The sequence below is a fragment of the Vombatus ursinus genome, unplaced genomic scaffold (assembly GCF_900497805.2).
Source record: "Vombatus ursinus unplaced genomic scaffold, bare-nosed wombat genome assembly UNPS02014768.1, whole genome shotgun sequence".
NCBI classification, from domain to species: domain Eukaryota; kingdom Metazoa; phylum Chordata; class Mammalia; order Diprotodontia; family Vombatidae; genus Vombatus; species Vombatus ursinus.
In genome coordinates, this window is record NW_020954546.1 from 26549796 (window position 1) to 26575339 (window position 25544).

The 25544-nt window shown below is 45.8% G+C and overlaps 2 protein-coding genes across 3 annotated transcripts in view; both read left to right on the plus strand.

The window, feature by feature from the left end:
- Positions 1 to 271: 271 nt before the first annotated feature.
- Positions 272 to 22722, plus strand: SPAG5 (sperm associated antigen 5). Of its 2 annotated transcripts, none has more exons than XM_027862518.1 (24): positions 272 to 403; positions 11322 to 11447; positions 12341 to 13419; positions 13515 to 13689; positions 15070 to 15144; positions 15730 to 15822; positions 15906 to 16040; positions 16227 to 16346; positions 16484 to 16576; positions 16659 to 16772; positions 17238 to 17331; positions 17586 to 17733; positions 17811 to 17904; positions 18094 to 18227; positions 18421 to 18553; positions 19250 to 19355; positions 19521 to 19610; positions 19963 to 20083; positions 20250 to 20361; positions 20763 to 20843; positions 20985 to 21140; positions 21248 to 21322; positions 21476 to 21556; positions 22214 to 22722. In XM_027862518.1, exons 1-24 carry the CDS (start codon positions 272 to 274, stop codon positions 22283 to 22285), a joined length of 3639 nt encoding a protein of 1212 aa, XP_027718319.1. In that variant the 3' UTR covers positions 22286 to 22722. The 2 variants fall into 2 exon arrangements, with proteins under 2 accessions (XP_027718319.1, XP_027718320.1); XM_027862519.1 differs by lacking the exon at positions 272 to 403 and adding an exon at positions 2094 to 2112 and having other exon boundaries at positions 12345 to 13419.
- Positions 22723 to 24892: 2170 nt separating this feature from the next.
- Positions 24893 to 25544, plus strand: part of ALDOC (aldolase, fructose-bisphosphate C) — a 4849-nt gene continuing 4197 nt past the window's right edge. The window contains exon 1 of the mRNA XM_027862109.1: positions 24893 to 24973. The gene's annotated coding sequence lies outside the window, so the exon portion shown is untranslated. The remainder of the gene's footprint in view (positions 24974 to 25544) is intronic.

Here is a 25544-nt window from a genome sequence, read left to right on the forward strand (position 1 = left end):
GTTATTAGCCACCTCTGGAGACCGGGAGGTTGCTACGGCTCCTGCCGCGCTGACTCCGCCCCTGGCCGCGCTGACTCCGCCCCAGGCCTCTCCCTCCCACCCTCAGCAAGGCTCCGCCGAGTCACTGACAGACGCCCCCTTGGGCCTGCCGGCAGAAGCGCACCGAGGCCACGATCGCGCGGCCGGGACGGGAGCGAGGCCGGGGGGCGTGGCTGTGTCGGTGACGCCACGGCGCCGTGGCCAATAACAGCGGAGCGCGCGGCTGGTTCGAATGGGTTTGGCGGATGGCGAGGAGGCGTCCGCTTCGGAGCCCTTCCCCGCTCTGCTTCTCGGCGGCTTTGTGGACCCAGAGGAGCTGAGGCGCTCGGCTCCCCTCCCCAGCCCCCGGCGCGACATGTGGCGGGTGAGGAGCCTCGGCTCGCCGGCTACGCCGCAGCGGGTGAGCCGGGCCGGGCCGGGCCGGGCCTGGCCTGGCCTGTCGGGTCTTCCGTTAGCTCTTCCGGCGGGGGAGGGGAAGGGGGAGGGGCGCAGGTGTGTGGGATAGTGGACTAGAAGTCCCGTGAGGGCAGGGGCCGTTCATTCATTAAGTGCCTTGTCAGAAGTTATTGACTCCACACCATAACTCTGGTGCTCCTACTATCCCATTTTACAGTCTAGGAAACTGAGGCAGGCAGAGGTGACGTGCTGACGGGTCACGCAGCTTAGGATCTGAGGCTGTACTTGATCTCTGGTTGGCCTGAGTCCCCACCCAGGCCTAGTGGTCCGCCTGGCTGGATCGTTAGGATAAGGCTATTTTTTTGGCTTTTTTTCCCCTCAAATCCCCAGCGCTTAGCATTGTGCCTGGCACGTAGTAGGCGCTTAATAAATGCGCACTTGACGACCTACTTCACAGGGTTGCTGTGAAAAAATGCTTCGTAAACCTTAAAGCCACATATATAAACAGGAGCGTTGTTGAGCATCATGAGACTGCTGCCGTCAATCAACGTGGGTTTTTTTAAACTGCAGGTAGGACCTTGGGCTAAGGACTGGAAATACAAAAAGAGCGTGGTCCCTGCCCTGAACTTGCAAACAATTATGTGCATACCCGATATGCATAGTATATATACATGGAAAGTAATAAGAACTTGTATTTTTGTATTTCTGTGAGGTTTACCAAGCAATTTACACTGTTATTGTTTCTGCCTTATTCTCTTCTTTGTGAGTTGAAGTTCAGATAAAAAGAGTGCTGGGATAAGCTGCTAGCCTGTTATGTTAAAGTTTTTTTTTTTAAATTTTTCCCCAGTTACATGTAAAAACGGTTTTCAACATTGGCCTTTAAAATTTTGAGTTTCAAATTCCACCCCTCCTCCCCCCCAAGCAGTTTGATATGGGTTATACATGTGTAGTCATGCAAAACATATCCGTAATAGTCATGTTGTGAAAGAAAACATAGACAAAAAAAGAAAGTACTCAAAAAAAATAAAGTTTGAGAAACTATGCTTCAATCTGTATTAAGTCATCATCAGTTCTTTCTCTGGGGATGGATAGCATTTTTCATCCTAAATCCTTCAGAGTTCTCTTGGATTGTTGTCTTGCCGAGACTAGCTAAGTCATTCACAGCTGATCATCTTACAATATCACTATTACTTTGTACACAGTACATGTTACTTTGCATCAGCTTCTCTAAGTCTTTCTTTTGAGGTTTTTCTGAGAGCATGCTGCTCATCATAAAATGACTACTTTTTAAAAACTGGTAAAAGTATTAGGATGTAAGCTTATCCTCGGTAGGCTCACTGAGGGCATGTTTAGAATAACTCCAGGAGCAGACATAATAATAATGATTATTTACATTATTTACAGTGTTAATGTAGTTCATCCTGTTCCCCAATAGTTTTAATTTCTTCTGATAAATCTTTGGGTTTTGGAAACGTTGTGTTGTATACAGTTTGGAAATTATCAATATTCAATATGGTAATATCTGTTGAAAATGTTCTTAACTTTTAAAAACTTAATGTTATATCCGGACAATTATATGCAACAATTTTGTCTGTGTCCTGGTTCCTGGAACAGTTTATTTGTTGAATTTTTTTTTTTTAGGTGATCGAGGTTAAGTGACATGCCTGATGTCACACAGTAAGTGTCTGAGGTCGGATTTGAACTTGGGTTCTCTTGATTCCAGGGCTGGTGCTCCATCCACTTCTACCATATAGCTGCCCCTTATTTGTTGAATTCCTAAGGGTATTTTGAGGTTTGCATTTGTAGGACAGGGATTTTCATCTATGTATCAAGTATCTAGTACATAATTCTGGCCTCCCAGCTATCTGACCCTGATGTCTTTCTAGGTGCTAAATTTTTGCAACCTGATGTGTTATAATGCAGGGTTTCTATTGATTCTTTGAATAATTAGCTTCAATCAACTCCAGCTTCTCTAAGGGTAACCTTTTCTGTAGTTTCTGGTGGCAGGGACCCTATCTAAAGTCTATTGTAAACCTCTCCATTTCCGTAAATCCATCTGACTTGGCCATTTGCTCAAAGCTTCTTTGTTGACATATTGTTGGTTGAATTTATGTGAACGTCACCAATAGACAGCCTTTCCTTTGCACTCTTGAATCTTAGTTCTTTCAAAGGCTCTATCTGGAAGCCAACCATTTTTGATTTACATTAGATAAATCCAGTGGTGTGTATCTAATCCCAGCCTTTACTGTTGTTTGTCCAACGTTTCTCGAAGAGGAACGTGACATCAGGAAGGTGATGCCATGACTTGCAAGTAAATTGTATTTTAAGTGAGGCAGGGCTGTGCAGAGTCCCCAGCCTCACTCTCTCCTCTGGAGCCATCTGGGTCCGGTGGCCAGATATAGATCGAGATGACTGGTGATGGCTCTGGATGCAGTGGGAAACCTTGGGCCTTTTTAAGCTAAGGTCTTTCCCAGGTCTCAGTTTGACTGAGGCAACTCACGTTCAGTGATTAAGACTAGATAAGAAGTGATGTCTTTTCCAGGTACATTTATGTAAAATTTTAACCTGTGTATCTTATTTTCTGGGAACTTCTGTCAGTCTTCTTTCTTTGGAAGATAGGACCTGGCTTTCATTTTTTATAGGTTTTAAAACCATTATTGTCCATTATAGTATTCTAGAAGCTTACCTTAAGACTATTATTGTAGAGGAGTTAATTGCTCTAAATGTGTTCTTCCCGTTGTGTTTTAACTTTTTTTTTTAAGGCAATTGGGGTTAAATGACTTGCCCAGGGTCACACAGCTAGTAAGTGTCAAGTGTGTGGTCCGAGATCCGATTTGAACTCAGGTCCTCCTGACTTCAGGGCTGGTGCTCTATCCACTGCGCCACTAGCTACCTCGGTATTTTTAACTTTTGGATTGGCAAATGATAAAAGTCTCTTTACATGAAGAGCCATAGCTTTCTTTATTATTTTGTCTTGCTTGCAGAATGCCAGGGTATGTTCAAGTGTTGTCTTCATCCTTTGGTTCAGTTTGACTTCCAGATTCTAGCTCAAAGCCTTCAGTCACTATTTTTCCTTGTTGTATACTAAAAATTTAATACTTATCAAGTCCAAGTGATATTTCTTTTTTTTATAATTAATTTTTAGTTTTCAACATTCACTTCCATAAGATTTTGAGTTTTAAATTTTCTCCCTCTTCCTCTCCTCCCTCCTCCCCAAGTTGGCATGCAATCTGATATAGGCTCTACTTATATATTCATATTGAACATATTTTCACATTAGTCATTATCTAAAGAAGAATTAGAACTAATGGGAGGAACCATGAGAAAGAAGAAACAAAACAAAACAACAAAAGAAAAGGAGAGCAAATAGTATGCTTTCATCTGCATTCAGACTCCATGGTTCTTTTTCTGGATGTGGATAGCATTTTCCATCATGAGTCTTTTGGAGTTGTCTTAGATCCTTGCATTGCTGAGAAGAGCTAAGTCTATCAAAATCAGTCATTGTACAGTGTGGCTGTTACTGTGTACAATGTTCTCCTGGTTCTGCTCATTTCACTCAGAATCAGTTCATTTCATCAGTCTTTCCAGGTTTTTCTGAAGTCTGCCTGTTCATCATTTCTTAGAGCACAATAGTATTCCATCACATTCATAAACCACAACTTGTTCAGCCATTCCCCAATAGATGGATATCCTCTCAATTTCCAGTTCTTTGCCACTACAAAAAGAGCTGCTATAAATATTTTTGTACATGTGGGTCCTTGTCCCATTTTTATGATCCTTCGGGATACAGACCCAAAAGTGGTATTGCTGGGTCAAAGGGTTTGCACAGTTTTATAGCCCTTTGGGCATAGTTTCAAATTGCTCTCCAGAATGGTTGGATCAGTTCACAACTCTACCAATAATGCATTAGTGTTCCCATTTTCCCACATCTTCTCCAGCATTTATCATTTTCCTGTTTTGTCATGCTGGCCAATCTGATAGCTGTGAGGTGGTACCTCAGAGTTGTTTTGATTTGCATTTCTCTAATCAATAGTGATTTAGAGCATTTTTTCATATGACCATAGATACCTTTAATTTCTTCTTCTGAAAACTGCCTGTTCATATCCTTTGACCATTTATCAATTGGGGAATGACTTATATTCTTTTTTTGTTTGTTTGTTTGACTTATATTCTTATAAATTCGACTGAGTTCTCTATATATTTTAGAAATGAGACCTTTTATTAGAGACAGTGGCTATAAATATTGTTTCCTAGCTTTCTGTTTCCCTCCTCATCTTGGTTGCATTGGCTTTGTTTGTGCAGAAACTTTTCAATTTAATATAATCAAAATCATCCATTTTGCATTTCATAATATTCTTTTTTTTGTTTGTTTTTGGTTTTTTTTTTTTGGTTTGTTTTTTAGGCAATTGGGGTTAAGTGACTTGCCCAGGGTCACACAGCTAGTAAGTGTCAAGTGTTTGGTCTGAGGCTGGGTTTGAACTCAGGTCCTCCTGACTTCAGGGCTGGGTGCTCTATCCACTGCACCACCTAGCTGCCCCCATAATATTCTTTATCTCTTGTCTGGTCATAAATTCTTCCTTTCTCCATAGATCTGACAGGTAAACTATTCCTTGCTCTCCTAGTTTTCTTATAGTATGAGCCTTTATATCTAAATCATGTACCTATTTTGACTTTATCTTGGTAGAGGGTGTACAATGTTGGTCTGTGCCTGGTTTCTGCCATACTATTTTCCAGTTTTCCCAGCAGTTTTTGTTAAATAGTGAGTTCTTACCCCAGAAGCTGGAGTCTTTGGGCTTATCAAAACTAGTAGATTGCAATAGCCATTAACTATTGTGTCTTGCGTACCTAACTTATTCCACTGATCTATCACTCTATTTCTTAGCCAATATCAAGTAGTTTTGATAATACAATTTAAAATCTGGTATAGCTGGGCCACCTTCCCTTGCATTTCTTTTCATTAATTCCCTTGATGTTCTGGACGTTTTGTTCTTCCAGATGAATTTTGTTATTGTTTTTTCTAGCTCTATAAAATAATTTTTTGGTAGTTTGATTGGTATGGAACTGAATATGTAATTTAATTCAGGTAGATTAACAGTTTTCAAAAAAACTATAAACTATTAGGTATATGAAAGAATATGTGAAATCTTCATAATAAGAAGAATACAGAGCAAAACAACTCCGAGGCTTTACTTCATACCCAGCAAATTGGTGAAGTCAGTATTGGAGGGTGATAGAAAAGCACACTAATATAATGTAGGTGAGACTGCAAATTGGCCCAATTATTCTAGAATTCAATCTGAAATTATGCAAAGAAAGGGATTAAAATGACCATACCCTTTGACCCATAGATTCCACTGCTAGGCCTATACTCCAAGGAGGTCAAAAAGAAAAACTCCCTATATGCCAAAATATTTCTAGCAGCATTTGTTTAACTTTTTTTTAATTAAAAAAAATCTACTTTCTCCTCACCTCCTCTCCCCGTCCCCATTAAGAAAAACAAAGCCCTTATAACAAATATACAGTCAAGCAAAACTATTCCCAAAAAATACACATCTCAGTTTGTATTCTGAGTCCATCATTTCTCTGCCAGGAGTTGGGCAGCATGTTTCATCCTGAGTCCTCTAGAATTGTTGGTCATTGCATTGATCAGAGCTCCTAAGTCTCTCAAAGCTGTTTCTCTTTACGATGTTGTTATTGTGTAAATTGTTCTGATTCTGCTCACTTCGCTCTGTATCATTTCATACAAGTCATCCAGCCTTCTCTAAAACCATCCCCTTCGTTGTTTCTTATACACAGTAATATTCTAGTACATCGATATACCATTATTTGTTCAACCATGCCTCACTTGATGGACACCCACCTAGTTTCCAGTTCTTTTCCACCCCAAAAGGAGCTGGCAGCCCTTTTTTTTTTTTTTTTAGAGATATTATTTTTTGTAGTAGTAAAAGAACTGGAAGCAAAGTAGTTTCCTGATCTATTGGGGGATGGCTAAATAAGTTGGGGTACATGAGTATTACTGTGCTGTAAGAACTGATGAATACAGCTGCAAAGTGAAAGAAGTGCACAGAGCCAGGAAAACAGGATAAACATTGATGTCGAAACAGTCTAAACTGCTGACCAAGTTTGGCCCCAAGGAATAGGAGTGAGAAGGCACCTTGTGGCAATGCTTTTCAAAGTGTTTTACTCTTTAGATTAGAAAGAAATGAGACTATATAACCTATATCAAATTGCTTGCCTTCTCAGTGAGGGGGATGAGGAGGGAAGGAGAGAATTTGGAACTCAGAATTTCAGAAATGAATGTTAAAAATTGATTTTACATAAAACTGGGGAAAAATAAAATACTAAATTTAAAAAAAAAGAGAGACACTCCAAGCCCATCTAACACTTAACAAAGAGAAATTTAACAGTAGGATTGAAAGGAAGTTGGACAAGGCTATGACGTTGGTTCTGTTGGCTCCTAGATCCCCCAGCTTTCCATTTACCAGAGTAGAACTTTTGGAGTTTTTGTTAGGTGAAGATTTTTAGTGAATGTAGGTTCTACTTTTCCCTCTTGTGATTTAACCAAATACTTGATTTCTACTCTTATTTCATATAATCTGGGCTTAGAAATGAAGTTATTTCTTAACATTGCACTGCGTTGGGCTGCACTGCACTGTGTCATGTAGTTTGGCATAGAGGACAGTATAGGCAAAAAGCAGTATCAACCTTTTGCTCATGTTAAGATGGTTCCAGTTTTGATATCATATCTGGTGCATAATGAAAGCAGTCATTCATTGTCAGTTATTTGGACGCATGGTGGGCCTACATTAGTGATCAGTCCCAAAGCATTTCCAATAGATGGAGTAATGGTGTTTTTGTTTTGTTTTGTTTTTAAAGTGAGGAGTGTCTGGTTTAGTGTATCTTGCCTTTTTGTGGCAGTTCTGAGTAGGCCCAGCCTGTAATCTATGTCTTGATTCTTAGGAGCAATTACATCACTAACCTAATTAGTAGTGTCCTCAGAGCTCAATTCACTGCTTTTAGGGTTCCTGCTGGAACTATCCATCTACCATAATTGTCTCAGGGCACTCAGAGGTCCCACTGTAAATCACTCTGTCTGGTATTCCTCTACTTTCTGGTTATCCTCTCCCCTCTGATGACATGAGCACTAGTTATCAGCTTTGAGGGGATTTATTGTTGCTGTTGTTGTTACCATCACCATTAAATGCATGTAGCCCATAGGGCAAAGCTGAGAGGCAGCGTGGAGTTTTCCTTTCTTGCCAAGCAAAAAGCAAAATCTAGTCTACACCCATAGATAGTTGTGTAACTTTGGGCAAGTAATTTCATTTCTTTGGGCATATGTGTGTCTCTGTGTGTATGTATTTATTGTTTCAGTTTAGGATTACCCTATTTAGTCTCCAAATAGGTCTATATTTGCCTTACTGATTACAATTCTTTTTTGTGTTATATCCTGTCAGGGATATGTTATAAGCTTTCTAATTTAAGGTAAAAATCACATAGTATCTATATCCTAGTACCTGATTAGGTTTTGTGTCCTCAGATGCAGAACAATAAGCACAGTCCTTAGGATTCCTGTTCAGTTATTGCCAAAGATCTATTATATTGAGTTTTCTAAAAATTCATTTTGATCTTTAATTTTACTTGTTTTATTTTTACCAGATTTGTTTAAATCAGAAGAAGGCAGATTGAAGTCACCAACTGTTGTCTTAACTATATATATCTCTATCTTCTAATTCAGCTATTTTTCTGTTACTTAGATGCTTCATTATTAGGTGTATGTGTACATATGATATTGATACTGTCTTCTTAGACACTTTTATTTCAATTAACAAACATTTATTTTCTTTCCCTGCCCCCATTAGAAAAAAAAGAAAAAGGAAAAAAAAACCTCTTGTAACAAATATGCATAGTCAAGAAAAATCTCTAACTAGCCATATCAAAAAACGTGTATCTTATTCTAAAGCTTGAGTCCATCACCTCTCTGTCAGGAGGTGAGTAGCATGCATCATTCATCTTCTGGAATCATGGTAGGTCATTGCACTGATCAGAGTTTTTAAAAAATATTCATCTTTACAGTGTTGTTGTTATTGTGTAAATGTTTTCCTGGTTCAGCTTACTCTGAATCAGTCTTCCCTGGTTTCTTTTAAACTATCCATTTTCAGTTTCAGCTGGGCATAGACCAACATCTCATACCATATACCAAGATAAGTTCAAAATAGACACATGATTTAGACATAAAGAGTGATATCATAAGCAGATTACTGGAGCGTGGAAGAAATTGCCTGTCATATCTGTGGTTAGACCAAAAAAGAAATAGAGAGGTTCACAAGAGGTAAAATGGCTAATTTTGATAATATAAAATTTAAAAGTTTTTGCACAAAGAAAACCAGTGCAGCTAAAATTAGAAGAAAAGCAAGAAACTGGAGGGGGGAAATCTTTGCAGCAAGTTTCTCTGATAAAGGTTTCATTTCTCAAGTATATAGGGAACTGAGCCAAATCTGTAAGAATAAGAGTCATTCCTCATTTGATAAATTGTCAAGGGATATGAACAGGTAGTTTTCTGAGAAAGAACTTAAAGCTGTTAATAATCATATGGAAATATTCTAAATCATTAATAGTTAGAGAAACACATATTAAAGCAATTTTAAGGTACCACTTCATACCCATCAGATAGACTAAGATTATAGAAAAGGAAAATTGCAAATGCCACAGGGGATGCAGGAAAATCTGTACGCTAATGCACTGTTGGGTAAGCTGTGAACTAAACAAACCATTCTGGAGAATAATTTGGAACTATACCCCAAAAGCTATTACACTGTGCCCTTTGACCCTGTGACACTGCTACTAGATCTGTACCACAAAGAAATCAAAGAAAAAGGAAAAGGACTCAAATGTACAAAAGTATTTATAGCAGGTGTTTTTGTGGTGGCAAAGAATTGGAAACTGTGGGAATGCCCATCAATTGAGGAATGGCCAAACAAATCATGGTTTATGAATGTGATGGAATACTATTGTGCTATAAGAAGGGATGAAGAGGATGGTTTCAGAAAAATCTGGGGGTGGCAGCTAGGTGGCGCAGTGGATAGAGCACCTGGCCCTGAAGTCAGGAGGACCTGCATTCAAATATGGCCTCAGACCAAACACTTGACGCTTACTAGCTGTGTGGCCCTGGGCAAGTCACTTAATCCCAATTGCCTAAAAAAACAAAAAAATAAAAAAACAAAACAGAAAAATCTGGGAAGACTTATGTAAACTGAAGCAAAGTGAAGTGAGTAGGACCAGGAGAACATTATACACAGTAACAGCAGTATGAAGATAATCAATTGCGACAGACTTAGTTACTCTGATCAGTACAGTGATCCAGAACAATGCCAAGGGACTCATGATGAAAAATGCTTTCTTTCTGTCTCCAGATGGAGAACTAATGAACTCAAGAGAGCAGATTGAAGCATATTTTTTTCCCTGCCTTTTTCCTGTGTGTGTGTGTGTGTGTGTGTATGTGTGTGTGTGTGTGTGTGTGTGTGTTTGAGGGGACTGTTTTTTGGCTAATGCAAAAATTTGTTTTGCATGACTTCTTATTTGAAATGGGTTTTGTATTATTTTCTCAATGAGTGGGAAAGGGAAAGAATCTGGAATGAAAATAAATAAAATTGAATTTAAAAACCCATCTTTTTCATCATTTCTTACCATGAAACAATATTCCATTACATTTATATACCGTAATATGTTTAGCCATTCCCCAAATGATGAGCACCTCTTTAGTTTCCAGTTTTTTGCCATTACAAAAAGAATCTAAAAATATTTTTGTGTATATGGGTCCTGTTTTTCTCCGATGTCTGAGGATATAGGCCTAGTATTGATATCACTGGGTCAAAGGTATGGAGTTGAGTGACTTTTAATTCTAATTCTAAGTTGCTTTCTAGAATAGCTGGACCAATTCACAGTTTTACATTCATTAATATGCCTGTTTTTCAGCACCCCTCCAACATTCGTCATTTTCCATTTTTGTCATCTTTGCCAAAAGGTTGAACCTTAGTTATTTGTGTTTCTTTCATTATTAGGGATTCAGAACATTTTTTAAAATAAGACTGTTGGTAACTTGGATGTCTTCCTTTGAAAACTGCCTTTTCATACCTTTTTGTTATTTTCTTCATCTCTCTAGTACCATTAAGCATAGTTTCCCTGTTTGTCTCTTCTTGACTATATTTATTTTTATTGTCGTTTTGTCTGAGGTCATAATTATCCCTCACTTTTTTTTATTTAGCTGAAGCATAATAAATTCTACTCCAATTCCTCACTTTAATTCTATATGAATCTTTAAGTTTTAAATATTTCTTATATGCAGTAGATTGTTAGGTTTTGCTTTCTAATCCATTCTGCCACCCTGCATCACATTCATGACTGTGATTGCTTTTCCTTCCACCAAATCCTTTTAGTATTTCTTTTAAGAAATCAGCTTTGTATATCCATAATTTGGGGTGGTAGGGATAATACAACCGCAGTATCCAGTATTTTGGGTCTTGCATTCATTCCCAGCATCTTCCTTTTTAGAAAATTATCAACCTTGCCATCAGTTATGCTTTTATTCTGAGATTCTCTTATCCTGTAAATCTTTCTTCATTATGTATTAGATTTTTAGAGGTTTTGTTTGTGATCTATTTCTAGTCATTTTGAAGGAGTTGGGGAGAAAACTGGCTTTATATACATCCCTATACTTGGCCATCTTTCTGGAAATCTCCGTTTCTACATCTGTGTAATCATGAGGTGGGATTGGATGATCCCTAAGATATTTTCCGGCTCTAAAATTCTGAAAGGTGGGCCCCTTGAGAGGTCTGAGTCAGCCTGAAGGGCCCTGTACTTATTCCTTCTCACTAATATCTCTGTCTTAGGGAAAGTCTGAGAACCGTCCTCCACTCCAGGAACTTCTCTTGCAACCAAATGTTATTCCTAGCCCTGGGAAAGTCACCTTGGCATGCTCTACGACAAACTCCATGTTGTGTCAGCCTGGGCCACAGGTAAGATTAAATTTTCTAGCTCTGGTTTGGGCTTGTAAGTGGGGCCCTGCATCCAGCCTGAGATGCCAGGGGAGCAGTGGGCTAGGACAAGGAGACCAGAATCATTAATGGTGGTGAAGTCTGGGAAGCCTTAGTATACAGCCTTTGAGACTTCAATCCCCCTGCTTAGCTGTTGGTTTCTGCCACCTCCTCCCCAACTCAGTCTTCACTGAGCTGCTGCAGACTGGCCCTGGCTGATGAGAGAAGTCTTCCCTCCCTCTGCTCAGTTTAAAGTGGAGCCCCTGACTGGCAGTGACACAGAGTGCAACAGTAATTTATGGCCTTGGTAGAAGAAGAGAGAAGTCTTCACTAAAAGGGCTGCAGCAAGTACTGTCTGATTGATTCACTGTCTAACACTTTGTAAGATAGAAAAGAAGTAGGGAATACCCAGTGGGAACTGGAGTCCTGGGAGAGCATGATAGGATTTAACCACAGTCATATAATTAGCATCAGAATTGGAACTAGAATTTAGGTCTCCTATCTCCTGACCTAGGGGGCTTTCCACCTGTTTTTGCTGTCTCCTGATACGTCAAGCTGCACAGGTTAACACTTAGCTTTGTTCTTTGTACCACAGGCTGTATCTCAGTTGCTGAATAGTCTTTCCCTGTGGTCCAGTTGCTTTTATGGTGAAAAGAGATCAACCTTGTTCTCTACAATGAAACAAAGCTAGTCTGAGCTCTACTTGGCATGGCACCCTCTTGCCAAAATGGTGTAGCACCCCTGTGTTGAGCAGAGAATTTGAGGAGCTGGCCCTGATGGTGCCTGCTTTCTTTATGTGTAATGTTTGATGAGATGCCTGGGTTGGGAAAGTGACCTATGTTTGCCAACTCCTTGACTTTTTCTTTCCTTGCTAGCCAGAGGACAACAGTATCCCATCTCCACTGGAATTTCCCAAGACCATCTGGACAGATTTCCCTTCCGAACTGTCATGTGTGCCTTTGAAGGAGCTTGAGGCTTCCCAGGGTGACACAGAGGAGCAGTGTTTGGATCTGGTTCCCCAAACCAGTTCTACTCCCAAAGCCTCTGAAGGATCAGTGGCCCCACTGAATGACGATGTAGTCAAAACGTTGACCTTGGTCCCCTCACCTTCCCAAGACAGGCCTAGCCAAGGGCTGCAGTCAGACATTCCACTTGAGATGGGCTTGGGTGCTAAGGCACAGGCAAATAACATCTTTCTCAGCCTCTCTCCAACTCTGACAGATACAGTGACCATGGGGGTAGTACCTTGTCTGAAAGGCAACCCTGTAGACGCTATCACTACCAGTCCAGAAAGAGCCATCTCCCAGAGGTCTTTGTCACATGTTTTTACAGAGAATCCCCCCAATTCCTGTTCTGAGCAGCAGCATCCAGAGGAAAGCTCTGTAGGCACTGGGACAGAAGCTATCCCCAAGGCCTCCATGCCTCTGGCAAGCGACTCTCTGCTGCCTTCTTGTATACAGCAGTTACCTACTTCATCTGCCTCAGGGGTCAGTCACCCTGCCAGCCTTTCAGACCCAGGCACAGGAAGTACATCACTCACAGCTACAGAAGGAGGGGAACTGAAACCTTCCCACTCCTCAGACGACACCCAGCTGGCAGAAAGGCTGTCACTCCCTGCTCAAATTCCAGCAGAAGCTGTACCCCGGGTGGCTTCCATTGCTGCAGTGGAAGATTTTAGTAAAACTCATAGTCCCAGTACTGGATCATGGATGTCCCCACTGGCATGGCTAGATAAAGGGGTGAACACCTCAGCTATGCTGGAGAGTCTACGCCAGAGCTTCCCCCTTCCTGCTCTGATGCTAGATAGAGGGACCAGCACTACCCCTGTTTCTTCCAGCTCTGTGGGTTCATGGCTCAAGACCCCAGCCTTGCTGGAAAAGAGTACCAACACATCTCAGGCAGGGCAGGCCAATACAAAAGACAATGCCTCTGAGACAGATTCCCTACTATGGTGGTGAGTGATCTCTTGTACCCTTGCCTCTTGGGCTCTGGCTTAGCACCTTTCCCTCTACCTCTCCCCATATCTCATACTTTCACCTTTTTGTGCAGCCGACCCCCAGATATGAGTGCCTTGGCTAGATGTGACTTGGAAAATCATCTGCTTAGCTCCCTGATTGTTCTGGAGGCCCTCTCACGGCAACTTCGGGATTGGCAGAGCAATGGGGCTACCCTTCACCCTGACACCCAGGATTGTGGCACACAGACTGACATCTGTCTCAATGAGGTAAGAGGGTCCATTCCTAATCCTAGAAAACCCAGTGGACACCATAAGGCAAAGGAGCAGACGTGGTGAATGTTGTGTTATCTATAGGAGGATTGTATAAGACTGACGTGTCCATACTCCTCTTCGGCCTGCCCTCACCCTCTTTTCACCCCCCTCCTAATGCCACCAGTAAATAACTAGGAGGTGGAATCATGTAGAATTAGGGGAGTGATAGTGGGTGGGAGGGGATTGGAGGGTGGTGCACTTGGATGGACTGGTGCAGCTATGGCAGCATGGGCCTGAGGAGGAGAAGGACTGTCTGCTTTTAGCACAGGGAAGGAAATTATTGGAAAATAGGAAGGCCTGAATAGGCTTTAACCTTGATGTCCTAACCTCCTGTGTGTCCCAGCCCCCAGCATGTCATGGCTACTCAGATGTTGAGTAGAGGTGATTACTGCTAGCTGTGAGAGATGGTGGTCTGTCTGTCTTTCCTTTAAACACCAAGCAAACCTGTTTGTGTTGCAAATGTACCTGGCTGTAACTTTTGCTTCATCTGCCCAAGAAATTCTGGGAGCTGTGGGCTGATGCTCTCCTTTCCATTCTCCTTTGTCCCCCCTTTATCTCGTTCTGTATTCCTAAACATTCCTCAGTACCCTCCCTGGCCCAGTCTGCCTGGTCCTTTGGGAGGCCACTGAAGCAGAACAGGAGGGGAAATGACCTCCTCGCTCCATCCCACTAATCTGATCACCCGCCTGGCTGCCCCTGGTTTAGGCTACACCCACACCCACCCACACACACACCCCCACACACACACACACCCACACCCACACACCCACACCCACACACACACCCACCCACACCCACACCCACACCCACACACACACACACACACACACACACACCCCTGCCTGGAGCGCATGGGACACTCCGTGACTCTCAGCACATCAGAGAGAGAGCTGTCTCGCTTTGGGAAGAAATGAAGGCCTGGGGGACTCCAGGGGAACTAGGCAGCTTTTAGAGTGAACCCCAAGAGACCTGGGATGGAGCTACTTTAAATCCAAACTGCTGCAACATCGTGACTCAGCATAATGGCGCTGAGCCAGGGCCCTGTCACTTCAGCACCAGTGAACCTCCACCCCCCACTGGTTTGCCCAGATCTTCAAAGGAATTGCGCCATTAAGACCACCCTCATTTCTCACGGACATGGACATGAAAATTTTACCTTAATCCTATTTCTTCCATCCCTTTTGTTCCCCACCCCAGCCTTTTTTTTTTGAGAGGTTAGGGGCACTAAGGCTCATTCATCAGTCTTACTGCCCTTCTAGGGTGGGAAGGGCCCGGAAGGTTGAGAGTACACAATATCTGAGCAGAAGGAATAGATAGATGAGAGTTTCTCTCTAGGTGACAGATGAATCCCAGCATCTGCAGAAGAGCCAGGAGACCCATCAGGACCTAGTACAGGCTACGAATGTCATGGTAGGTCCCTGGACTGGTCTTCTAACTCTTGTGAGTCCTTTGTCATACATTCTGGGGCTTTCTGTTTTCAGTACTTTGGGAAAGTGAAGAAGGAAGGGGCCTAGGTGGCTGGCAGCCGAGTGGCACAGTGGATAGAGCGCTGGGCCTCAAGTCAGGAAGACCTGAATTTAAATCTGGCCTCAAGGCACTTACTAGCTGTATGACTCTAAGAAAGTCACTTAACCTCTTGAACTGCCTGCCTCAGTTTCCTCAACTGTGAAATGGGAATCATAACAGCACCTACTTCACAGAATTGTGAGGATCAAATAAGGTTATATTTATAAAGTGCTTGGCAGAGTTTCTAGCACATAGTAGGCGCTATGTAAATGCTTATTCCCTTTCCCTAGGTAACTAGCATGTCAATCTCTGACACCCCACATTGTTTAGCCATAGTGACCTTTTCCCCTTATTTCGGGGCATTCCATCTAGGGTAAATGGCACGCTTCCCTAGTAACCTTACTTCTTGCCTGCTGCAACTTTTAAAGTGGGATGTGGGGGTTTAGGGATGGCCTGGCTGACCCAAGTGATTCCATCCATCCCTTGTAGCAATCCTGGGCTCTAGAGTCCCGGGACCTCTTGTGCTTGCTAAACCAGTGCCTGCTGAACCTACGGGAAGACAGGACAGCAGTACAGCAGGAGGTGAGTGCTTTGAGAATGGTGATGGAGGTTGTTGGAAGCCAAGGGAGGAGAACACAGAAAGAGCCCAGGTTCTCATCTCACAGCACCAGCAAGCAGAAACCTTAGTCTCCCGCTATTGGGAGGTGCTGACGAGGGCCAGGACAAAGCTCCAGAGCCTCTTGGAAGAGAGGGATGAAGCAAAGGGCCGAGAAGAAGCAGCCATCAGAGGAAAAGATGCAGTAAGGGCTGGGGTTCCCTCCTGGGTGGCAGCTGCTGCTGTGACCAGAGCTTCTGATAGCAGACTGCTGTGGGCTAGGGGGAGAGGGGCAGACATGGAGCTCTGCCACCAGCAGGGATATTGGGCAGCTCTTTGGGGGGAATTGGGAATGGGTTTTTCTGTGCTATGTGTTTCCATCTCTGGCCAGGCAGAGACAATATTGGAGGCCTTCTGTGCACATTTCAGTCAGCGTATCAGCGAGCTCCAGCAGGATTTGGAATCACAGAGGGAACTCTGCGGTCTCCTGAGGGAGACCCAAGCCCAGCAGGTAATCTGGGTGGGGAGGCAGGTAGAGGTCAGGAGGTGCCTCATTAGTACATGGTGAGAAACAGAACAGTTATCCCATTTTTCCTACATGCCGTACCCTGTTGCATTCTTAAGGGATTGGTTGTTTTTCACCTACAGGCTTCTCTTCACTTGGAGCAGAAAGGGATGGCGCAGCAGGCAACCCAGCTTGCTTCCACCTTACGAGAGGACTGGGTTACAATGCGGCTAGATGTGAGTGTGTCTTCATTATGGTCCTTCTCCTTCTCCATTCCTGTACCTTTGCCTCTGACTAGCTCTTTCTGTCTCCTGGCAGTATACAATGTGGACAGCCATGTTGAATCAGACCCAGAAGTTAATGGAGCCTTTGGTAACCAAGAGTCAGAAGGCTTTGCACGAGCGAGATGTGGCCAGGGAGCAGGAGGAACAGGTATAAGGCAGAGGGGGATGCTCCGGCTTGGTCCCTGTGGGGTCTGTCACTCCCTCTGGTAGTGGTCTTCCCAGTCTGCACTTTCCTCCACGTTTCACTGTAGGACTTTCTTCCTTCTGTATTATGAATTGAGAATAGCCATCTAACCTGCAGGATAGACTTTGGCATTCTGTTGTTTTATATATGAAGTCACCTGCCGAGCCTGGCCGGTATAGAGCGTCATATGGAAGATTGTGCTACAGATCTGGCCACGTGGGTCAGAGCCCTTACCCCGCGCCACCGTTTCTGCTCTTCCCCTTCCTTTGCTGTTGCCCTGGGGTTCAGCCACAAACTCGTTTCTTGCCCCGTTTCTGTCCAGGAGCAAGATGGCTTACTGTTTTGTACTGCTTTTCCCAAGGTAGGAAAACTAGACTAAGCCTTGAGACCCTTGGCCCAGGGTGAAATTAACTGCTTCTTTCCTCGCAGGTTTCCCTGCAGCTGGACCAGATCTCTGCTCAGTTAAAGGACTCCCAGGCCCGAATTGAGCAGCTGGAATTGGAAAACAGACGGCTGGCAGCAGGTATAGATAACCGCCACTGAAGGCTGGCCAAGGCTTTGTACCACGAGCCACAGATCTGCAATGGGAAGGGAGAAGAGGGATTCTTTCCTAGTCTGTTAGGAGGACGTAGTCTGCAGAGTGACACTTTTTAAGCCCTCTCTTCCCTGAGCCTCTCGCTTACTCTGCTGCTTCGCAGAGACCAGCAGTTGCTCTGCTTTGGGAAGAGTTGAGAGAGGGGTTTCACAGGGGTGTTACAGGGGCAAACTTTGATTTAGATCTGCAGCTGCAGCTGCAGAGCCTGGCTAGCACTGAGAGTCATCTGGAGAAGCTCCAGGACCGGTATGACCGTTGTGCCCAGGATCTGGCCTCTCGGGATGAAGCCCTTGCTGAGCTCACCTTGAATAGGGAAGAACAGGTTGCCTGGTGAGTCCCTACAGGGGCTGGGAAGCCCAGGGGTTTGTCAGCCATATAGCAGAAGGCTGAAGGGAGACCTTTGATAGGTGGCAGGAGGCGGCAGCAACCTTGAAGTCAGCTCAGCTAAAGCAGCGGGCAGCCCTCACGGAGGAAGTTGGAGAACTGAGGGAGACTGTAGAGGTGAGTGCTGTGGCTGGTGTCAGGGAAAGCCTGAGGGCCCCAACTATTGATTCTTCCCCAAATGTCCTTGTTCTGGGGTCTGTAGATTACAAGGGACTGAAAGAGGCTGCATCCCCCCAAGACTTTGAAGCTCAGTATCTTGCTTCTCCACCCATCCCTGTCCCTTCCCTCTTTGTTCTGTCCTCTCAGTTTCTGGACCAAGAGAACCGAGTGGCCCACGCGGAGCTGACTAGGTTGGAATCTCAGCTGAAAAGCGCCCTGTCAGTACTGCAGGCACGCACCACGCAGTGCGAGGAGCTCCAGGACTCTGTGGACAGCCTTGAGTAATATCTCCCTTCACTTTGCCAGAAGTAGGCTCTAGAACTTGAGTGTTCCAGGGAGACTTTGTCACACGGCCCAGGGGCACTTGTTCCCTGTGTTGGGAATGTTGGGCTGCTTTCCTCTTGGGGAGAAATCGTGGGGGGTAACTCATCCTGACGCTTGGCTACCTTCCCCTGTCCTGGTATCCTCATCCAGGGCCAGACTGGCTGACGCAACAGCAGAGGCCCAGGAGCTGAAGAAGATGCCCCAGAGTTCCGCAAAGCTGTCCATGCTTAGTCAGAACCTGCATAACCTGGTTCTCTCACTACGGACAGCATTAAAGAAGGAGGTAAGACACGTGTGCTTTGTCTCCTCACCTCCAGGCCAGACTACTTTTCATTGCCACACTGCTCTTTCTAATGCTACTTAGAGCACCTACTCAGAAAGCTTTAGTGACTGCATGATGCTTACTAAGACTTCTTAGCTTGGACCTTCTTTAAGGCCTTCTCCAGCCTGACTCCATGTAACTTCCCTTTCTTCCCCAAGATGAATCTTCTACTTTAGCTAGACAGGCCTCTCTAGCACTGGCTTCCTGAATGTCGTTTGCCTTCTGGCCTCCTTGCCTTTGCTTTTGTGACCGTCCCCCTTCTTCGAAGTCCTTGTCCCTTCCCCTCAACCTAAATAAATACTGCCCAACTCGAGCCCCGCCTCCTCCGTAAAGATGTCCTTGACCATTCTAGTCCCAGTGGTCTCGCCTCCGTTCCTAGTCTCTTCACCCTTGTGTTTGGCATTTGGTCACATAGTGCCTTTCCTTGAGTTTTGTCTGGCCTTCTTAGCTAGTCCATAAGCTCCTTTGTTAAGAGTCCTGTCTTGTACTTCTTTATATCCTGAATCGTACCTGGCAGAATGTACAGGGTAATAAATACCTAATTGATTGTTCCCCTGGTGCCAGATCCCAGGTGATGAGCACTTCAAGGGTGTGGGGAAAACCTTCAGGCCCCGAGAGAGTTAAGTGCCTAGTCTTTCCTTCTGGTTTTGTCCACAGGCTGAGCCGGGAAGCCCTCCTCTGAGTGCAGCACGGACCCCTGCCCGGCACCTCCACCCCAATGACTACAGCTTCCTGGGCAGTGTGTTAAGAGCTATGGAAGGAGGTGAGGAAGCCCAAGTGGATCGGGGTCTGCCATGGGGAACTGGCAGCCCCTCCAGATCATGAACCTGACTGAAGCAGGCTAGCCCTAAGTTGGTCACTTTGCGTCATTAGAGTAGGGTCATGACAGAGGCACCAGTTTGCTGCCCTCCAACTGATTCTTTTTCAGAGTTAGAACCCGACCTCACCCCTTTGCTCAGAAGTGACAGTTCTTTTACTCAAGTGGAATCCCAGATCTGTCTTTGGCCTGCAGATCAGGGTGAGTTCTAGAGATATTTATCCACAGAAGAGCTGAGGGACTTGGAGGTCTCTGGGCTCGTCTCACTTGTATCATTGTTTGCCTGGCACATCGTGAGCACGTCATCATTACTTGTGAAGTGATGACGTGAGATGTGCGCTCTTTCTGTGGACACTTCCCTGTTGCCTGCACTTTGCTTCTTTGGGGTCTGCTCAGGTGGTACCCTTCTTCACCCCTCTTCCCTTGGTAATGTATTAGGTCCTTTCTGGTTGGAGCATCCTTCTCACTTGTGACTGTGTGAAAAGGGAAGGAAGTGGGCTGTGTTCCTCTCACTTCAGCCTGCTGACCTTCCCTCTGGGGCCCGTTCTCCCAGGGGTCCCCCACACTGAGAAGAGTCTGGAAGAGCTGGTGTGCCTGCTGCAGGAGGCTCAGAGTCTATGCTCTGAGCTTCAGGACTCAAAAGAAGAAGCCGTTGGGGCCCTGCAGCGAGAAATGTGAGAAGGGTCAGGGCACTCTGGGGAGCTGGGCTGGGGGAGCGTGGGGGGTGAAGGGAGAGGAGATGTGGGGCAGTCCTTGGACATGTGTCCGTTCTGTGCTTACGGCATCCCGCTCTCTCCCCTGCACCCCCACAAAGGAATAAAGCGGAACTCTTTTCCACAGATGCAGTTTACAAGTCAGATTTCAGGCCCAGGAGGAACAGCACCAGGAGGCCCTGAAGATTCAAGAGGCAGAGGTGGAGAAGTTCAGCCAAGCCCTGTGTGTGCGATACCAGGTGAGGGAGAGGCCCAGAACTGGGGCAGCACAGAACTGGGACAGCACATGGGCCCAGTGGGACCCATGGCTCCTCTAGGATTCTGCCTGTGTGGGGGATTTTCCAGCTACTGCCCTACTTCTGCCCTACCAAGGGTTAGAGGGATGAGGCTTAGCAGTTTTGACCTCTTCTTTTCCATGCAGACCCAGGAAAAAGAGGTCTTAACATGGGAAAGGTCATATTAGCTGTATGGGTACTGAGGAGTTCTGGTCCCACTTACGAAGAAGGTAGAGATTGTAGCTGAATTGTGCCACTGGCGTCAGTGTGGGATTAGCACTGCCATGGTTTCTTACAGGTATGAGATGAGGCCAGCTCTTCCATGGCCTGATCCAAACTTTCCCTGCCCTCTCTTTTTCCCACAGAATGAGAAGGAACTCCAGGAAGTGATACAACAGCAGGACAAGAAAATCCTTGAGCAGATAGATAAGATTGGAGAATTCACAGTACGTTTACTGTGATCCCTGGTCTCCTGCCCTCCTTGGCAACACTGAGATTCACTTCTGGCCTGTATCCTTCTATTTGGGGCAAAAGGAGCCTGTGTGCCTGAGGCTAGGAGTATTGCTGACCTTTCCTCTCATCCCTAGAGCCTTCGAGAAGAGGTAACCCAGCTCACCCGATTGTTACAGCGATCAGAGACGGAGGCCAAGGTGCTCCAGGAGGCGTTGGCGTGCCAGCAGAATCCGAATTCTGAACCCATGGACACTGCTTGGATTCAGGAGAAAGTGTGGCTGTGCCAGGAGGTAGTGCATGGGCCCTGCCAGGGAAGTGGGCTTCCATTCAGAGGCTTCAAGAGTGTCAGGAATGGAACTCGCAGCCCAGTGTGATTGCAAAAACAATTGTTCCATAGGTTGATAAACTGAGGCTGTTACTCCTTGATATGGAAAAAGAGAAGGCAGCGCTCTTGGCCAAGTCTCAGAGCCACGTAAGTTGTGTGACTGAGTCTCTCTCCCGCTTGGTGCTTGACAAGCGCCAGAGTTTGCCACCAGAGCTTGTTTCCTGTTTGTCCCACTCTGGGTTAGTCTGTCCAGTCTCCTTCCCCTAGCATGAGGGTTAACGCTTTCCATTGCCTTGGCAGAGGAACATTTTGGAAGAGAACCTGCGGTGTTCAGAGAAGGAGCTGGAGAAGCTGGATGACATCTTAGAACAGGTCCACGAGGTAAATGTTGGTGGGGGTGGGGGTGGGGGTGGGGGTGGGTGGAACGAAATGGAAAAATAGTAAGTACATGTGCTGTGCCCAGCCCTGTGCTAAAGAAATGGAATACAGCTAGGAAAGGGAGGCCATCTCTGCTCCCAAAGAGGTCCTGTTTTAATTGGGAGAAACACACATAGAGGAAAGTCCAGCCACAGGACAGTTGGAAAGAGCCAATGAAAAGCACAGTGGGGCTCCATCAAGGGGAGGTATAATGATCACTGAGGTGAAAATGATGGTCAGTACAGACCCCCATCCTTTTCTCCAGAGAGGAGCAGAGCTTACATTAGATGATATAAATTTCAATGACTTAGAGATTTGCTCCATAGCAGTGGTTCTTAATCTGAGGTCCCTGGACCCCCCCCCCCCCCAAGGAATCTGTGGATAGATTTCAGGGGGTCTGTGTACTTGATGGGGGGGGGTTGCATCTTTATTTGTAACCCTGTGTACTTTATGCATTTAAAAACCTTATTCTGAGAAAGACTTCACCAAATTGCCAAAGGGGTCCATGACCCAAAAAGGGCCCTTTTTCTCTCCATTGATGTTGGGGAGAGAGGGGGACGAGCTTCTGGGACGTTCGGCCGACTGAGCTGCCTCTCCTTCTTCGCCTTGTCTTCTCTTCAGGCTTTGTCGAACATTCCTGAGGTTGTGAGTGGCTGCCAGGAACTGCAAAAAGTGATGCAATTACTGAGATAATTAACACAAAGTGGTGACAGATTGGCCCTGTTTTTGGGGGGGTGGAGGCTGGATAGGGAAGAAGAAAAGATGATGTGAAGACAGCAGTCTGTATCTACTGAAGTGTATTTAAAGTTGGAATAAATTTATCTAGGATAAATTGTCCTTGTGGAGTGGTGACCCTGAGTTTTCACAGGTCATACCAGTGGTCTGCAAACTCTAGCAGGTCCTACTCATCAAGAACGATCTCCAGGTTTGACTTAAAATGGACCATATATCTGTCACGCAAGCAGAGAAGCAAAGCACCAGAAGATGAGTTGTTTTGGATTCAGCAAATCACAAAGATAATCTAAGTGGGGAGAGCTGTAATCAATAGTAGAGGGGGGTGCCAATGAAATCATAGATGCTTGAAATAGACAACGAAGAATAAAGTTATTTTATTAAATTTTTTCCATAAATTGTCTTCAGTGCCTCTAGGATAAAATTCTAAATCCTCAGTGTAGCATTTAAAGCCCTCCACAATCTGGCTTCCAAATTCCTTTGTACTAGAGGGTGGAAGAATCAGAACCAGTGAAAGACAGAAGTACAGCTCAGGAAGACAGATGGCAGACGGCAGAGTGCAGTGTCTTGGAAGCCAATGAGAGGAGTTTCAAGAAGGATGGGATAGGGCTGTCAACAGCGTTACGTCAAGAAGAGATCTGAAGAAAAATGGATTTAGTTATTAGGAAGTCATCTGTGGACTTTGAGAGTTAGAATGGTAGGAGCAGATTACAGGGAGTTAAAGAATGCTGTAAAACACTAAAAAGAGGAATTTTGAAAGAGGTGACCTTTGAGCTGGAGTTCCAAGAGGCCTGGGTGGGGGAGATAGCTTGTGCTTCCCACTGGTGTGCTAGTCTGCAAACATTTCTGAGGAGCCTACTTGGGGCCTGGCACTGCTAATATGAAAAAAAGGCAGTCCCTGCCCTCAAAGAACTTACTGTCTAATTGGGGGGGGGGCATCAAACACTAAAGGAAACAGAAGAGGGAGAGGGAAGTGGAGAGAAAGTACCCAGATGCACCAGCCCTGGAAGGGGTGACACTGGGCAGCCTGCCCAGTGAGCAATGAGATGTCTGGGTAGAGTTCTTCCTAAGCTGAGGTCTGGCGTTCATGGCTCCACCCTTCAATCTGAGAGGCTTTAGTAGTGATAACATGGAGTCCCAAGGCTGACAGGCTCTTAAGAGTGATGAGATTATCCTAGGAATGAGCTTCTGGGGGCCTGAGGGAGAAAGAAGCCCCAGACTACTTCCAGGTGAGGAATGAGGAGTGTTCAGTGCAAAGACCCCAGAGTGGTAGATGGACTTGTCTGTGGAACAATGGCAGAAATCAGTTTTCCTGGAGTGGAGTGGCTAGGGAGCCAGATTATGAAGGCCTCAATGTCAAGCGGGCATTTTTTAACCTGAAGGCCTTGGGGAGCCACTGAAGCTTCCTGAGCAGGAGAGTGACGTGGTCAGATTTACGCCTTAGAAATAACTTTGTCAGCTGTATGTCGGCTGATTGGAGAGGGAAGAAACGGGACAGGGGACCACTTTGGAGGCTACTGTATTGTAATGGTTCAGGTGAGAGGTGGGAGGGCCTGGACTAGAGAAAGGAACAGATGCACCAGCCCTGGAGGGAGTGACAACAAGGTTTGGCACCTGATAAGACTTATTAGACTCCTACAGTGTACCAAAGGAGCTTAGGTTGGCAAGTTGCTTCTCTGTAAGAGGAGGGCTTTGAGCTAGCTGACCTCTAAGGTCCCTTCTCTATCTTCTGTTTGCTCGTATTCACACACTCCTATTAATTAAACTGCCCCATGCGTGACATCTTTACCCAGGTGACCTAGAATGCATTCTCTCAGACTTCGTCCTCCCAAATCCTTCCATTCAGTTCACAGCTCAGAAACCCTGTTTTCCGGAGAACCTATGCTGATTTCCTCACCTCCAGTGTCTTTTGAAATGTCTTTGTATTATTTTGCATAAACTTTGTGTTCATCTGTGTGCCCATTGTGCTGTTGCAGTAGATTGTAAGGTCCCTGAGGGCAGGGGGTAGTGCCTGGCCCATGATACGCACCTAATAAATGCTCATGGAATGGAATCATTTGTGTTGAGGGAATGTGAGGCCGGGCACTCCTGCTGGGCGCCGGGCAGCTTTGGCAGCAGGAGTCTCAATTCTGCCCGGTGCTACTCTGCCTCAGGAGGCCAGGCCTCTGTGCCATTGTGGCCGTGGCCTCGCCTAGCCCGCAGCCCTTTCCATTCAGGGCCTACGCTGTGCTGGGCACTGGACAGCTTGTTCCAGGGCTTTGGGCCTGGTGGAACAAAATGGGCCTCTTTCTCATTCGCCCACCCCTCCCAGGATGAGGTGGGGGGAGGGATGCTCTTGTGCGGTGCCGTGTGGAGTGGGGGAAGGGCAGACCATTCAAAGGAATAGGGAGATTGATGGTAGCCAGGGCCATCTAGACAGAGAGAGCTGGCGACAGCACCAGCCCACCCCGCCCTCTTGGAGAAGGGGGGAGCCGGTTCAGTTTTGGCCCCCATCCCAGCTGGTCCGAGCCGGAGGCGGGCAGGGGGCGGAGCTGGCTCCTCCCCCCGCTGAAGTCACGTAGCTCTGCGGCAGCCGCAGCCTCTTTTACCGGAGTCCCTGCCCGAGCCGCCCCAGACTCCCGGACCCCTCGGACGACGCAGCAGGCTCCGGTAAGGATCGCGCCCGGGCGCTGCGCTGCTCCGGCTCTCCCTCGCCCATTGCCGCGCTGCCGGGCAGGCTCGGCTCGGCTGTGCGCGGCGCCTCCAGCCTCCTTCCTTCCCAGCCCCTTAGGGCTCCAGGCACGCGGCTTCTGTCCGCTGCGTCCCTCCCTCCCCGGCCATTCACTGGCCCAGGCTCTCCCCTCCCTATCGGCATCCTTCCTTTTTAGGTTTCCCACCTGCAACCCGCAGCGCCTTCGGGACGGCGGGATTCTTCGTCTCTGGGCTCTTTCCTCCTGCGCTTCTGGCTCCTCCTGCTTTACCTTTCCTCCTGTTTCTCAAACCAGCCTTCTTTTCCCTCCTTCCCTCCCTCCCGTTTGGGCTTTCTCGTTCCTGTCTTTTTCTCTGGCCTCTCTCTCTTCATCATGTCATGGTCGCAGTCCCCAGCCTTCCTTTTCAGCCCCCTTTTCCTCTCTTCCCCACCACCTTAACCCCCCCCCCCAGTGCATCTTTCCCACCTTCCTCCCTCCCAGTTTAATGCCGGGTTATCTATCTTAATCACTTTCTCCATCCTTCTATTTCT

Coding starts and splice junctions, on each gene's coding strand:
- SPAG5 (XM_027862518.1), top strand. CDS start 272: ATGGGTTTGGCGGATGGCGAGGAGGCGTCCGCTTCGGAGCCCTTCCCC. Junction 19,611..19,962: donor TCTTTGGCCTGCAGATCAGG/GTGAGTTCTAGA, acceptor CCGTTCTCCCAG/GGGTCCCCCACACTGAGAAG. Junction 21,323..21,475: donor TGGCCAAGTCTCAGAGCCAC/GTAAGTTGTGTG, acceptor TTGCCTTGGCAG/AGGAACATTTTGGAAGAGAA.